The sequence below is a fragment of the Colias eurytheme genome, chromosome 23 (genome assembly GCF_061535395.1).
Source record: "Colias eurytheme isolate Ceu_HAF_F1 chromosome 23, ilColEury1 Martin Lab GWU primary, whole genome shotgun sequence".
Classification (NCBI taxonomy): domain Eukaryota; kingdom Metazoa; phylum Arthropoda; class Insecta; order Lepidoptera; family Pieridae; genus Colias; species Colias eurytheme.
Genome location: NC_143002.1, coordinates 3,835,369 through 3,851,468, shown reverse-complemented (window position 1 = coordinate 3,851,468; position 16,100 = coordinate 3,835,369). Strand labels below are relative to the sequence as shown.

Below are 16,100 nucleotides of genomic sequence, written 5' to 3'. Positions count from 1 at the left end.
TACAAATAAGCGAATTTATTGAGAAACGAAATATGAAACCTACCTCGTTATCCTGAATCGCTTTTTCTTTTGTAACAAAATCGTAACGATCACGAGTGTCAAAATACGAGTTTTCGATTTCGTTTCCGTATTTTTTGCGGGTTGTTAAAAGTTTAATTTGTTTTTTTTAACTATCGTTATCAACTTATCAGCCAGCTTGGGTGGTAACTGGTAGGCTGCATTCATTCCGAAGTGGGTAAAAAAAAACAAAAAAAAATTAAAAGTACTTAAATCTCGGTAAAAATACCCATATACATATATATGTAATTTACCGATTCAAGGATGTGTAATTTACCGATTCAATGTAATTTACCTTATGTAATTTACCGATTCAAGGATTAAATTATTATGTTCATACTTTTATCTCAGCTTGTATCATGTTTTAAATCAAGTAAACTTTGGCTTTGTAAGTGCTTTGTAGTGTTAAGCGCCATCTAGTGTTTGTGTTGGAACTTACTTGAACTAAACTTGATGGTGAACATTATTATGAATCATTGTTATAATTCGACTTTAGCAAAGTCTGCGATGCATAATTTTTTATTTTCTAGTCTTATAAAATTATAATAAATATTAAAAGTCGCATACTATTTTTTTATATGAATAGAAATATCCGATTGTGAATGAGTTCATGTTCGGATAATGAAGTTGACACAATTTACTAAATCGTTCACCATGACGTCACATGTTATGGAAATATACTCATTCGATTGTTTCATTCATCACTCTCAAATGTGAACGCGTTTCGTGAAACATGTCCGCCTTTTGTGTTTTTTGACGTAAATATTAGCAAAATTCATATTGTGTTTTCAACTGCGTGGTGAATTTTGGTGCTGTACAAATTTATAATGTGTGTGTGATCGTTTAGTGATCTGTTCTTATGAGGCTGCTATATAAAACTGGTCCGATGGAGTCTCTCAGAAAATGGTTCTACAAACCAAAGGTACGTCAAAACAACTTTGTTGCAATTTCTATTTTGTCCATATTTATTGCGTTTCACCCTCGCTATTGATATATAAGTTGTGTAAAGTTTATGTCAGGGTGTGCAACGCAAGGTTATTATACTATTGTATTACGTGTTATTCTTTGTTATTACTGACGCATCAAATGTTTCTAAATTTCCTTCCACCAGTTCTACCTAGGTACTGATTGCACATCGAGGCTACACCTATTTCCTTTTCTATTCGCTACAATAGCTGTTTTACTTTACGATAAGTATTGTTTCGAATTACGTCACGATATAACTTCGTGTTAGTAGTGTTTGAATACGGTTATCAAAAGTTATGAATTCAATTTACGAACTGTTTTTGATCTCCTTTGTTGGAAAGGACAACATTATCATGCAACATGCTTGTTAAATAATATCAATATTATATTATTATTCCATTTCTGACATTTGACCTTTTATTATGCTTATATTGTTTGGATATTAATTATTACCTATAAAATTAAATTGATTACAATGTTGATTAATGTAGAGTGTGGGTGAATAATTATCGAAAGTAAACTTAATAAATAAAATGTTTATTTTCACTTCTATATCTTATATTATATCTTTCATTATCTGCCGAGTTATCTGATAAGTTTTAAGGAAGTACGTCCAAAATATCCTTTGTGCAAATAATATATAATATGCAGAGATTGCTTGCTGCTTACCATGCTGTATTTTAAAACCAGCATTCCACCTGCAGCTTCTCCGTATTATATACTAGAACCTATGCTCATGACCACACTGTCCAATGGTAAAATATAATAAAAATTGATGTAGTAATTTTTGAGTCTATGGCAAACAGACATAAAGATAGAAGCGTTGGGAGGACTTTTATTATAATATGTATATCTATACTTATATAATAAAGCTGAAGAGTTTGTTTGTTTGAACGTGCTAATCTCAGGAACTACTGGTGCGATTTGAAAAATTCTTTCAGTGTTAGATAGCCCATTTATCTGTAGGCAATATATATCATCACGCTAAGTAGCGAAGAAATGCGGGTGAAACCGCGAAGCACAACTAGTAGATTATAAAAGTAACACTGTTAAATGATTCGTGTAACAAATTCCAATTTTATTAAACTCAACTCATAATAACTGTTTATTTGTACAGTTGAGGTATTTAAAGTGTATGCATCATTAACTAGTTACTAGGCTAATTAGAATCATCATAAAGCTAATGTCATTAGTTAATTAAATGATATCGCCTTTGACCAAGTTTCAAGGCATAATGACTTATTAAATCTTGTTAGATGCTGTTTAATCAGTTATCCTATCCTATATCCTACAAATATTATAAATACGAAAGTTTGTGAGGATGGATGTATGTGTATGTAAATATATATTTGTTACTCTTACACGCAAATACTACTGAACTGATTACAATGAATTTTAGCACACATATAGAGGGTAACTTGGATTAACACATATGATAGGTTTTATCCCGGAAATCCCACGGGACCGGGAACTATGCGGGTTTTTCTTTGAAAATGTGGATGGAAAGCTAGTATTATTATAACATGTGACATTTCAATTTATTTGTCGCATATTGATAATATTATCTGAACAATAACTTAGTTTACTTATCACAGTCAAAAATAACCTCAATAACTTTATATCAGTGTATTGATAATTTATTTTAATTTAACAAGATATTTACAATTATTGAATGAATGTTTATTGAAATAGTACAAGTTGACCTGTATGTTCCTACTACAAAAAAAATACGTGTTTTTCATGTGTTGCAACTTTTTTAGTGATGCTCTTATTAGTTGAAGCGTAATGTTATATTATAGCCTGTAGCTTTCCTTGATAAATTTACAATACACACGGACAAGATGTTTTTAATTCGAATTAGTAGTTTCTGAGCTTATCGCGTTCAAACATACAAACCCTTCAGCTTTACACTATAAAGTTATAAACTGTAGATTGTAGTACATTTGTTATGATTTATTTGAGTAGGTATTAAATAATAGGTTGGAACGAAACAATTGTTTGTTGCAACATGTTGTGTTGACCCCAGTTAGTGGGGCAAGGACGGAATGTTGACGGACAGAAGGAAAGAATACTATTTGTTTATAAATGGTATGTATTTAAGTTTAAAATTTAAATAAGTTTGAAGTGTAGATGTTATTGATAGCATAAACATGCCCTATAATTCTGTAGTAAAATCAGTTATTTGAGCATAATACACTAACAGTGGGATTATCTCTGTGTGTACACAGACTTACTAACACTTTATGTACATATGTAAAGTGTTAGTGAGTGCATTTTTTTATTTCTTTAATTTGGTAATATATCATATTACCTTTGCCAGTCAATATTTTAAAGACTGCTCATTGCACACACATAAAACCTGGTGCTGCTATGTTATATTATTTATGTTATTTATTAGAATACTATAATTACCTAACAGCTAAAGGATCAAACTGACTTCGGCCAGCCTAATGAATTATTCCCGAAATCTTCATAGTAGACCTGTTTTTTAATGTGGAAAAATTGTTTGATTATGATGATGTTTGATAGATTATTTCTAGTATATATTCTTAAGTTAGATCGCCTTCAATCCGACGTCCATTTGCCGCCGATAAACGTCCTATTCGTATAGATCGTTACTTTCACTTTTTTCGCCGCTTTCCCAATACACGGTGAAACTCGGCCAGTTTGCTAAATCTGTGCGAATTAACCTGTTGTTTGGGTGACCCTGGTCTTGTGTATTATGTCCACTTTTGTAGGATTAAAGCAAAAGTTGTATTGCGTAATCATTTCGGTAGTCTTTTTAATCATTGGCACTTTTTGTTGGGAATTTTCTATGGAAAGTTATATAGAATGTATTTGAATTAATAATTCGTGACTATATTATTAAATATAGATTATGGTTACATGAGAATTGCGAAGAGCCTTTCATAGGTTGGGAACACGCAAAAGTTGGGAGCGATCTATTTTTTTGAATCACCTTCCTATCGGCAATAAGTTTATGTTATTTTTACTTATATGAAAGAATAATATGTAATTTTATTATTCATTATATTTCTCGAAGTATGTTAGGAACAAACACAGTAACAGTTATCAGTTTGAATTTAGATAAGGACAAGGAAATGGTTGAGCATTTTTTGCATAATATTTATTTTTTGTCTCAATACCTTTTCATTATTAGGTAATGGGGTAGTTAAGATATGAGAAAATATAAAAATGTCTCTTAAAAGGCCCATAGCAACATAGTGGAAGGTACAAATATGTATGTACAATTATTAATAAGACGTTAACATATTAGTGTCATAAATTACAAAGCAATCGACATAAAGGTATTCATAAGCATTGAACGATCGTTAATAAGGTATTCTCTATAATCGTCCTCAGTGAATGAGAGTAAAATATAAATATTCATTAGTATAGCTTCGACTCTGTTTTGCTTCGATGTAAATTCGAGGTTGGTTTGCGACACACTGAACAAAATCGACGAATAAGTTTACATTACTGTTATTCACTCTAGCATGCAAATCCTGTATTTTTCCTCCTTTGTTGATGTTCTATTGAGTTCAATAGGTTTATTATGGATTATTGTAAGATTTTTGCTATTAATACATAATAATTATTGTACCTAGTGGATCTAGATGCATCACTTGATGTTATTGCAAGACAAGATTCGTTTAGTAAATTATATTATAATTATCTACCAGTAAATAAATAAATATTTAGTATTTATTACCTGGAATAGGTACAGTCAGAAGAATACTGTTTTGAGTTTTCAATTGTTCATGTCGCGCAATACCGTTACGTTATTAAATAAAACTTAATAACTAATATTCTATTATCAAAATTATTCATTACTAGCGGTCCGCCCCGGCTTCGCCCGTGGTACATAATATTTACGTTTTCTCTACATAAAAACCATCCTCGTACTTCAAGGAATATAATAAAAAAAGAATTATCGAAATCGGTTCAGCCGTTCTCGAGTTATGCGCTTACCAACACATTTTGAGATTCATTTTTATATATAAGAAGAAGATAAAAAGAAATAGATTCTGTTGGAAAACCCTCGCTCAATAAATTAACTTCTGTCATCATTAATAACGTCAATCAATATTAATTATTATGAAAAAGCTAATCTCAAATACGTAATTATTGTTATTGTTTATTAATTAGTTATTGCAATCATGCCGTAAGCAACAAGCTATCTGTAGACAGATAGATAGAGACCTTCGTGTTTTGTAGGACACGAGGTTAATGTTTCCACAATTGAGACGTTCTTTAGCACTGCGTTTTATTAGACGTTTATTTAACCAGATTTTACGGGCTTTAGGTTGTATCGTAATTGTTTAATATTCGCTGTTTATTGTATACTGTAGGATATTGTGATTTTTAGATAAGAAAATAATGAAAAAAATTGACAATACAATGTAACCTTTACAGTTAAACAGCTTTTAGACCATTACTTTGCGTGACATTCGCTTGTTTGTTATGGTTGCCAGAATTTTATCAAGTCGTGTCTATCTCCTCTTAACTTTCACTGGTAAAATTGTTCATAAGAAAATGTCATTTCATTTAACTCCATAACCTATTTCTACGAAGTTTATTCCGTCATGAAATATAGGTAGGTAGTTAAAACAAGATCGATCCAGCAGTTAAAAGATACGGTCAATCAGAATGTTTTACGAGCGATTTTTTTTCTCACGATTCATCTTTAGTCTGTCCATACATATGTAAAACATATGTATATGTCACGGCTAAAGGTAGGTGAGAACATAAACTTAAGATTAGCCGGCTAAACTTAGGTTTATTTTCGACGAGGTGTTAATGTTAGTTTATTCTATCTTTAGCCGGCTAAACTTAAGTGTAACCGCAGGCCCGTGGCTAAAAATGTCGGGGTGGGTAGATTTGGTTAGCGCCGGGCCGGTGGAGGGCTTGAGGGGCCCGCACAGTGCCAGAAAACACTCGCCCTGTTCCTTACATGTATTTTAGTAACCAAATCTACCCACCCCGACTCAGGGCAGAAAGCTGGTGGCTAGGTTAGGTTAGGTTAGAACTCTTAAGACCCGCACGAGCCGAGCGAGCGCAGCGAGCGTGCTGCGGCAGCAGCCGGCGAAGTGCCAGAAAACACTCGCCCTGTTCCTTACATGTATTATAGTAACCAAATCTACCCACCCCGACATTTTTAGCCACGGGCCTGCGGTTACACTTAAGTTTAGCCGGCTAAAGATAGAACAAACTAACATTAACACCTCGTCGAAAATAAACCTAAGTTTAGCCGGCTAATCTTAAGTTTATGTTCTCACCTACCTTTAGCCGTAACATATACATTCACTGGCTTTACTCATTATTTTCAGCATATATTTAAGGCGAAGTTGAACACCTTGAAGTCTTGAAGGATGGTCGTCTTTGCGAAATGCAATTCCAATTTAAGGCGAAGCACCCTATAAATCCTACTTACTTACGATTTGCACAACGAGTGACAATTAAGGACTTACGACTACATTGTTGTTGGCATTATGTTTTACTTTTATCAGACGTTTTTAAACGTTTATCATGCCTTGATAAGATTTATTGTAGTTCTTTATATCAACTGTTTTTTGTGTTTGTGTACATAACACGTGTTTGAATATTTAAATATGATTGTTTACATAGATAACATTTTTTAAATTTATTTAAATATGCTTACCTAGTTATGTATTAATTAGATTTTTGGAACATGGATTTCGATGGATTATGTATGGATTTTTTGAACATTTATCAATTTTATAGGTAGGTACTCAATACTCGTTATCATAAAATTATAATTTTAATAAAATGTCTCTATTTATAATGTCATTGGTTATAAGCCGTTTTCCTTGCAACTAACTACGTTATTACATTTACATCCGTTAAATCTATATGTATATTGCATATTATGTTAAATAATAATCACTGCCTTAATTACTTTATTAAGTGGGTACTTAGAAAATCAACGTCTCTAAAGATGTCCAGTTAATTCTGTCTTATTATAGAATACCTACTGGAACCTTTTAGTTTCTATGGGACTAATAATTAAACTTTTTAAAGTATTTAATAGACATCCAAGCGAATTTTATGCATTCTAGGCTAGATTACAACGGTTATTGGTCAATGCCAGAGTCACATTTTATTGATTAAAGTCGATACTTTAGATCGATAACGACCCATCTATTATTATATTTTATTCTATTTATATTCTGTATCCATAGTTATATCTCTCAATATGTTGAATGTCCTCTTTTGTCGTAAACTTATAATTTTCTGTTTTTTGAATACCTGAAGTTATTTCTAGGTAGGTATGTGCGATTAAAGTTATAGTTACGATGACTAATTGTTTTAAATTATAACGTATGGTAATTGCAGTAATAAAATTAGTCTAAACAAAGTTAATATCGTAAATATTCGTATTTACTATGGAGTCGAATTTATAATAATTATTGTAACGCTGTCTGTTGCAGCTGTTATTGCATCTTATGATGTCCTTCTTAAGAAATGTACAAGAACATTTTTCAATATTTTGAATAAATTATATACCTACCTAAATAAGAAAATGGACACACGATTCTAGTAAGTGCATTTCGAGAAACGTCCGGAACATTTAAATAAGACGATTCGTTACAATGTCGAGGTCGGCGCTCGGGAGTCGAACGTGATTTCAATTGACGGCAATAAAGTGACGATTACTTGGTGCAGTTCAAAGGGGTTTCGTTGATTGTCATTGTGCATCGCAGAGACAATGGTTTATGTATGCGAATATTATAGGAGTAGGTATTGGTTTACGAGGGTGATAATATTCTAAAAGTCTAAGATATTTCTTTGGTATTTAGGTAGCTACATCGTGATTTAGAAATTGGGCTGTAGTGCATTTTTGGTTGCATATGTCAGTTATAATTTAAAAGGACTGGATGTCCTGGATATATATTTAATATTTGAATTTAGAGATGAATTGAATTTATCTATCTTTTTGCTACTAGTGAAATTTCGTGAGGATAAATGAGATAATAAGGCGAAAACGTCGGGATCACAACATTTCTCGACAAAATTTGTTACAGATGCTGATTATAGTCTAAGTTTACAAGCTGCATCTTGAAACAATATTCATATTTAAAAAATAACGACGCAATTATTCCATCTTGCCAGCAGTTTTAAGTCAGCCTTCTGCAATTGTAAAGTTATTTTTCGTGTCGTCTTCAACCACGAATTCCATTTGTATTGTAAATTATTCCATAAAAGGTATCCTTGCCTTTTATACAATGACGAGTTTCGTCTCATTAAGAAATAATGGATAAATATACGCAACGGAAAACATAAAATGATATGAAATTACAGTAACTAGTTACTACGTCCATTTCAATTTGCACGCAATTGGCTTAGTCATTATTCATTAGTGTGATAGGATTAAAGTAAATAGTTAAGAGAATTATCGTAACGAGTCAGTTTAAACGGTTAACTGTTAAAGAATTAATATTGGGGTGGCTGTACTACGACATTTATATAGTCAGTTAGTACCTACTACCATAGTATAAAGAGAACAAGTACATATTATGAATTATCGCGCTGTTTGTAGCTCGGTTCCTTCTCAATCTCATGGGCCGTTCTTTAGGTACCGTGCGCTCCTAAACGCCTGGAGACGGCCTACTTCTTCTCTTTATACCTACTATGCTACTACGATATCCATGGGTGGGTACTGGGTATAGCCAGCTGTCTTTACATTTATTAAGATAATGAATAATGATTTATTTCATCAAACTAACGCAAGTAGGTAGTATACGCGATAATTACCTATAATTGATTTATATCGCCTGTCTATGTCTGTTGATTGATATATATATATATATATATATATATATATATATATATATATATTAGTGTACAATGCACAAAATACATAAATTAATATTTGATGTATTTTGTGCTGAGACCACTTCATTCCATGTTAGTTACGGTAGAATCTATTAGTAGATATATTTAACTCTTGTTTCTTTTAAAGTGCGTTTCAATTATTTTAAGATAATGACTGTTCCAAATAATCGGCATCTTGGCTTTCCAAAATACTTCTTTCATGAAAATACACAATCTAAATAAAGTGCATTTTAAAAATGTGTCTTGTATTTCTGCATATCTTTCTAACGAGTTTAAATGACGAATAGGTTAAACAATCTTTGTTTTTTTTTCTTATCATATTTTTATACCTTTTGTAGGTATGTATGTAATGTAGGTAGTGTTCGCAGTAACAATATGAAGATGAATCATATTGTAACAATGAGCGTATCAGCTAGAAGTTTCGGTTCAAATTATGAATGGCGTTATTTAGTTTCAATTAACTCGTTAAAACCCTGTGGAGAGATGACTTATCTTTGAATAGCGTTTCCATTAAGTCTATTTTTAACAGAAAGAAATTGAGGACCTCTTTTTTTTTAAGAAAGAGGTCCTTGGACATTATTCTGCTTCTTGACCGCTAGATGTGCTTAATCATCGATATACGTATGTATTTGTATTTTGCTCCACAAGTCACAACTCACAACACAGGGATTTCATAGATTGATCGATTTTTTTTAATATCGGTTGTTATAATAACTCGCTTGTTTCTACAATGTTGTTAGAAAATTAATATTTTATATATATTATATGTCTGTGTGCGTATTAATATTGTGTGTGTATTAATGTTATTTTGCTGTTTGCGTAAAACTAGTATCACAGTATTACAATATTATTTCCTACAGTAAGGAATCGCCTTTGATGTCGCGCGATGCCGCCGCCAGCGTAGGTACCTACTTACGCTGCCACACGAAAATACGCTAGGGTTGCAACAAATGGGAAATAAAACAATTTTGATTATTAATATTATGATGAAATCATTTATTCATATGTACATTCAAAATAATTGCGATTATTAAATCTGATGTAATTATTTGTTCATAAATATATAATTACAGATATTGCACTGCTAAATATTATTTACGTGGACACTTTATTTTTGGATGTTCTTAATTGTATATTATACCATTTAACTAAGTAATGCATTCGCATTGGGGTGTACAATCTGATTAGAAAATAATGAGGACAACATATACATAGCTTTGATTTTAATTCAACAGATACAATTAATACAATCTTTCTGAAATATTGTTTCCTTCTGGGATTTCAATGTAGATTTACATCCGTAAACGGAACAGTTTTTGCGCGTCATAATAGAATATGTAAGTACCTATGTATAATAAAATTATTACACAAAAAATACGACTGCGTCATCCTTTCGCGATAGTTAATGCAAACTCAGCGTGATTGCATTAAGCGGCCCGCGTCGCCCGACCCCCCGCCAGTTCCCCTCCGTTTCTCTGCACAAGTACATTCGTCGCCATACTGTAGGATGGTAATACTGTGCTAGTATACTTTTGATGATTCACAAGTCCCGGTAAAGCTGACGTGTATTTTCCTGCTTCTAAAATAGTGCATAGTGACATCTTTTGAGATTTATAGCTCGGCTTACTGCTCATTCGCTAAATTAAATTTTCATTAATGTAATAAAACCTATCTATTACCTATTATAAACGCGAAAGTTTGTAAGAATGTAGGTATATGTATGTATGTTCTCTCGCGCATAATCAGCTGATCGGATATCTTTGAAATTTGAGATACAGCCTAGAACTAGATTATAGTATGGGTTGGCACAAAGGCTAGGATTAAACATAATATTTAGTAAAATCGTATTTTATAACGACAAAAGATTAAAAATCTTGTAAAAAGTGAATACAAAACTGTAATCAAAGCCTTGGGAACAGACATTCACTTATTACGTATTCAATGATACCAAGGCTATCTTATAAAAACCTTTTTTTTAATCTAAAACTGCAAATTTACAATTTTCTTAAAAATACATGTCTTTTTATGGTTCTGCAAGAGGATTCTAGATTTTAAAGTGGAATAACCTTTTAAAATAGTTTATGTGATCGATTATTATGCGATACGATATATTTTTTTATTGTAAATTATATTTTATTAGGATGCAAAACGATTAGATGTGGCATATAATCTTATCTCAGATACTAATGACGGTAATTATAGAAAATGTTAGAAAAATAGGGTGCATTAAATTCAATATTCATATCATCATACATAATGCCTAACTAATGAGAAATGCCATGGAAATACATATATACCTACTTGGATTGATATAGAAAACCAAGGAAATATGTTATTATTATTAGGTATGTTTAAGTTGTAAATAAATGGACGAATAAAGCACCCGTTATGCAAAATTATACTAAACGATTAACGAAGTCATTATTTGACGTGTGCTGAATAGAAAGAATTTCAGGTGAACAGCTGTTCCTATTCAGGTCATTCAATAATATAAAATTTAAATCCTACAGCGGCTCAATTGACGATTTTACGAAGCTTTCTCTCACTGTATGAGGCATGACCGCGTCATTGGCGACAGACCTTTCAATTTCATTTTGTTTTTTTTTTCTTTTTTGTCAAGACTGGTTTTTTATTCGCGCGCTCTGGTTTTTTTTGTAGCTGCTAGTAAATGTAGGAGCTAATATACATATTTAAATAGAAGGTAATGGGTTTATTATGGTGTTAGGTTAATTGCTTGTTTGTGCAGTTGTAAATAGATGCATATCAATTTAAGTGTCTCTAGGACACGAACAAGAAAAATTAAAAATTTACGTTAAAAAATCCATTTTTTATAAAGACTTGTAGGTATCTACTATCTAGATTAAAGAAGGTAGTTCTGAAAGAAACCTATTGATGCTTTATGGGCTACCACTATCATTCCTGGTCTTATCTTTCTGATAGGTACGTGTAAGTTTTGTTTCGTGTAAAACCCACGTATTTTTGCCTTTATTTCGATCGAAATTAGAAAAATGAAAAAAACTGCATACCACTGCAATGTCTGCAATTAACTGCACATTACGGGAAAGTAGATACTATGAATACCAATAAACGCATAACTATTTCAAATGGCCCACAATGCAATCGTTAATTTAATGGTGCGTCAAAATTAAATAATAATTAAGAATCGCTTAAGGTACGTGATCGTATTGAGAATGAGAATAATGCTCTGTACATTGAATGTAAACAAATAATATCATCTTTAAAATGCATTATCTTCAACATAAATATTAATACCTAAAAAGCCTTTTGATTACAGTTGAAGATGTGAAAAACAATGATACTTACGGTTTACGTGATTTTTCTAAAAATATAGCTTTATATTATTATTTGGCTAAAATACCACGAATAGCATCGATATATTTGTAGTGTTATTTTTGGCCTGTATTAACAATGAATAGAACAAAATGAACAAATTCTACTGTGAACTTATAACCAAATCTCTATCTTATATCTATAGGTATGCGATTTAACTCCATTTGATTTCCCAGTAAGTTACAAACGTACACAATCATATGCAGTTTTCTTGAGGAAAACACTGCGGATTTTACAATAACCACTTTTATAAGAAATAACCGTTACTGACGCAAAGCTTCACGTAAGATTAATAAATGCATAATGTTTTTAAAACAATATGAAATAATAACACGCAAGTAATCCTTTTACAGATATTAAATATTCACTTTGAACTTCGACCATTATGTGCTTAAGTACAGATTATTATTAATCGTTGTTTAAACTGATTAGATAGTTTATTGTAATTTGTATTCTTCATACGGTAAAATTCATCTATGTCAAAGTATTTTTAGGCATACACTATTGCAATGTTATTAACTATTATTATTATTTTTAAGTGTATGGAAAACTAATAATTTTATTATAATGTTTTATTCGTATAACTTTAAAAATACACGTGAATACGTAGCTATTTTTAAGATGGATATATACATACATTTATACGAATAAAATATAATAGCGGTGAAGCGGAAAATTACACTGTGTATTGGTTTTGATAAATAAATATGAATAGCTATCGCGGCTTATCAGTTGACTGGCACGTGCTAATATTAAGTAACACATTGTTGGCGTTTTGTGCAAGACGAGCTATATTTTTGATATTCATATTTCATACGAATGTAAATAAAATATAGTTTTATCGTTATTTACATCTATACTAATATTATAAAGCTGAAGAGTTTGTTTGTTTGAACGCGCTAATCTCAGGAACTACTGGTCAAATTTGAAAAATTATTTCTGTGTTAGATAGCCCATTCATCGAGGAAGGCTATTATTGGCTATACATCATCACGCTAAGACGAACAGGAGCCTAGCCACGCGGGTGAAACCGCGGAGCGCAGCTAGTATTGATATATTTACGTGTCAGGTGCAAGTTTAAAAATAATACATGACATGCTGTGATGACATGAATTTGTTGAGTTGATGAGTTTGTTGAGTTCATACTTTTTTTCTTCTAGAGTCATTTATGGATTTATATGTATTGCGTAATATTGCAAACGAGGTCTGTAGGTATACAAAAATAATAAACAAACTAAAATTTGGGGGTCATATTAAAAAAAATAAGCCAACAGTCAACAGACGTAGCTGACGTAGTTAGTTTTTATTGTAAATATTTTTTAAAAGAACAGGTTGGCTAAATATAAACACAATTTCACATTAAACATACACAAATAAGTCGAATAAAGGCTTCGAATCATAAAACAAACAAGCCATCAAAAGCAGTAAGCATTTAATTACGCTGCTCGCTATAAAGTACAAACTAGAGCGAATCCGATAATTATACTCTACAGTACATAATTATAGTTAGTTCTATTCAACATTGGCCAAAGCTCTAGTTTGGTGGCCAAAGCCAAAGGTCCGTGTGGTGACCCTGAACTTGTGGCGCCAACGGGAGCATTCAGCGCGCCCTTCGGGGTCGCATGAAGGTTGTCTAGTGACGTTGGTTGGAATATAACTTACCCCCGCAGTAGGGTTGACTCCTAATAGTTATTCTATGTGAGAGGTGCTATATTTTTGTATGATAATCTAGTTTTTTGGATTATGTTGATACCGTATACGTGTTTTTGATGGTTTAAGATTCATTTAATAAATAATGCATCTTTAAAAAAATTAGTATAAGGCTTAAAAAAGTTGAACAGCGAAGGAATTATGGAATATGATCCACTCCGATTGATATGGTAGGTATGTATAATTCATATTAGATTATGAGGATTAAGTACTATTAACTATTGTATCATATCTTTGATTATTTATTATTAAATGATGTACAATTGGAGAGGTAGGTACTACTTTCGAAGGTTATAATATGTATATGAAATGCAAGTGGCGTTATCAACTTATGAAAGTAGATACTGTCCATTTACGTGCATTGTTTCTATAAGAGAACTCTCGTCGATACTTAAATGACGAAAATTCTAGGTACTGTTTAGTATGGTGATATAGACGTATCTATTTATTTAGAAAGTATGTATGTATATGGCAAGTGACAACCCTAACATATTCGCAGTCCGCATTGTGTTTATAGTTTTTGCGCTCGTCAAAATTTTTGTTTTAGTTGGTTTTCACTTTTCAGCTATTTAATATTAATAATATTAGTATAATAATCAGTGGAAGCTTCTAGAGAAGAATATGAAATGAATTGATGCAATTATCATGATGATAACAAACATAAAATTGTTATCAGTAGGCTAATCAGCTGTAGGTCTTTCCAAGAAAAACGAATGAGGGATGACCAACTCGATTATTAATCATTATTTTTTAATTATGTATTTGAAACTATAACTGATGACTGACTGATAACTGTTAATGAGGTATTTCTTGCTTATAAGAACTGAATATTCATCATCATCATAACATATACATTCCCATTGCTGGGACACGGGCCTCCTATGAGGTAATAGGCTTATAATCCACCACGCTGGCCAAGTGCGGGTTGGCGGATGTCTCATGTCGTCAAAGTTTTGATTCTTCAACATGTCGGATTCCTCACGATGTTTTCCTTCATCGTTCGAGCAGTGGTGATATTAACAACATGTGCAGATAAATTGAAAAATCAATTTATTTCCTGCACGCTGCCTGGTCTCGAGCTTATATTATCGTTATCAAATATCCGCATTGAATCATGCAAACCTAATGGGGCGTTTACCGCCTTATTTTTATTTCTTGATCGTGGAATTTTGTCGTGTCTAAAACGCATTCAACATTCAGGTGGGTGTCTTACACCTTGTGGGTTTCGCGTGGAATTCCTTCACCCTACGCGAGTGTGAATGACCTGGCCCGAGTGAAAAAACTTTTGAAAAAGAGTTTTTGAACTTTGGTACGGGTATTTCGATCGCGTGGGCTGCGGTTTATTTAGATTTTAGAGATGTAAATGTATGCGTGCTTTCAATATGGCATTTGTGTGAAATAACTGTACCTAATCATTTTATTGTGTTAATGATACGATAAGTGAGACATGTTTTTTAATTCGTTGGAAGTATATGTGTCTACTCATACCTACTACACATAAAGAGCATTTGGCGGTTATGTTATACCTACTAGTGTTAGTTCGCTTGCACATCCACATAAGTTTAGTTCTGACAAAACATTGTTCGCCTATTTAGAAAACCATACAAAAACAAGTCATCAAAATGCGTTCATAGGTGAAAATTTTACGATAATACTAGCTCAATTTACTAAATAGTAATTTGGCTCGGAGAGGTACAATAAAATACTGCAATTAATCACGATGTTAGGGAGACCTAAAATGTGCGGTATTAATTCCTAAAGGTAGGCAAAACAAGAAAATCAGATTACCTGCGAAACTGTTGCATGCCAACGCCGTAAAAAAATATGACGTGTAGATAGATAAATAGTGCCGTCGTCCAGATTTTTAGGTTCGAGGTTAGAAACCTTACAAGGTATGTGAAACACTAAAAATGTTGTCGCCAATATCAAATCGATGGTTTTGTCATTAAGGCCAGCTGTGAATTTATAAGGGTACACAATACTTTGAAGGCTAATGTTTCCATAGGTGTTTATTTTTCAGGAAGTACGTATTAATGCCTTTTGTCGTGTTTTTGTTTGTGTGTACATATATAATTTCGATAATCTGTACTGATATGATGCTATAAATTGGGGATTTATATTTTCTCTATTTATAAAGATTGTAATGGATAATCTAAAAT

At 32.1% G+C, this 16,100-nt stretch overlaps 1 protein-coding gene across 1 annotated transcript in view; it reads left to right on the top strand.

The window, feature by feature from the left end:
• The first annotated feature begins 738 nt into the window (after nucleotides 1-738).
• Nucleotides 739-16,100, top strand: part of LOC149898233 (lateral signaling target protein 2 homolog) — a 48,756-nt gene continuing 33,394 nt past the window's right edge. The window contains exon 1 of the mRNA XM_090115319.1: nucleotides 739-979. Within this exon, the coding sequence (XP_089971445.1) occupies nucleotides 917-979 (63 nt within the window). The 5' untranslated portion in view covers nucleotides 739-916. The remainder of the gene's footprint in view (nucleotides 980-16,100) is intronic.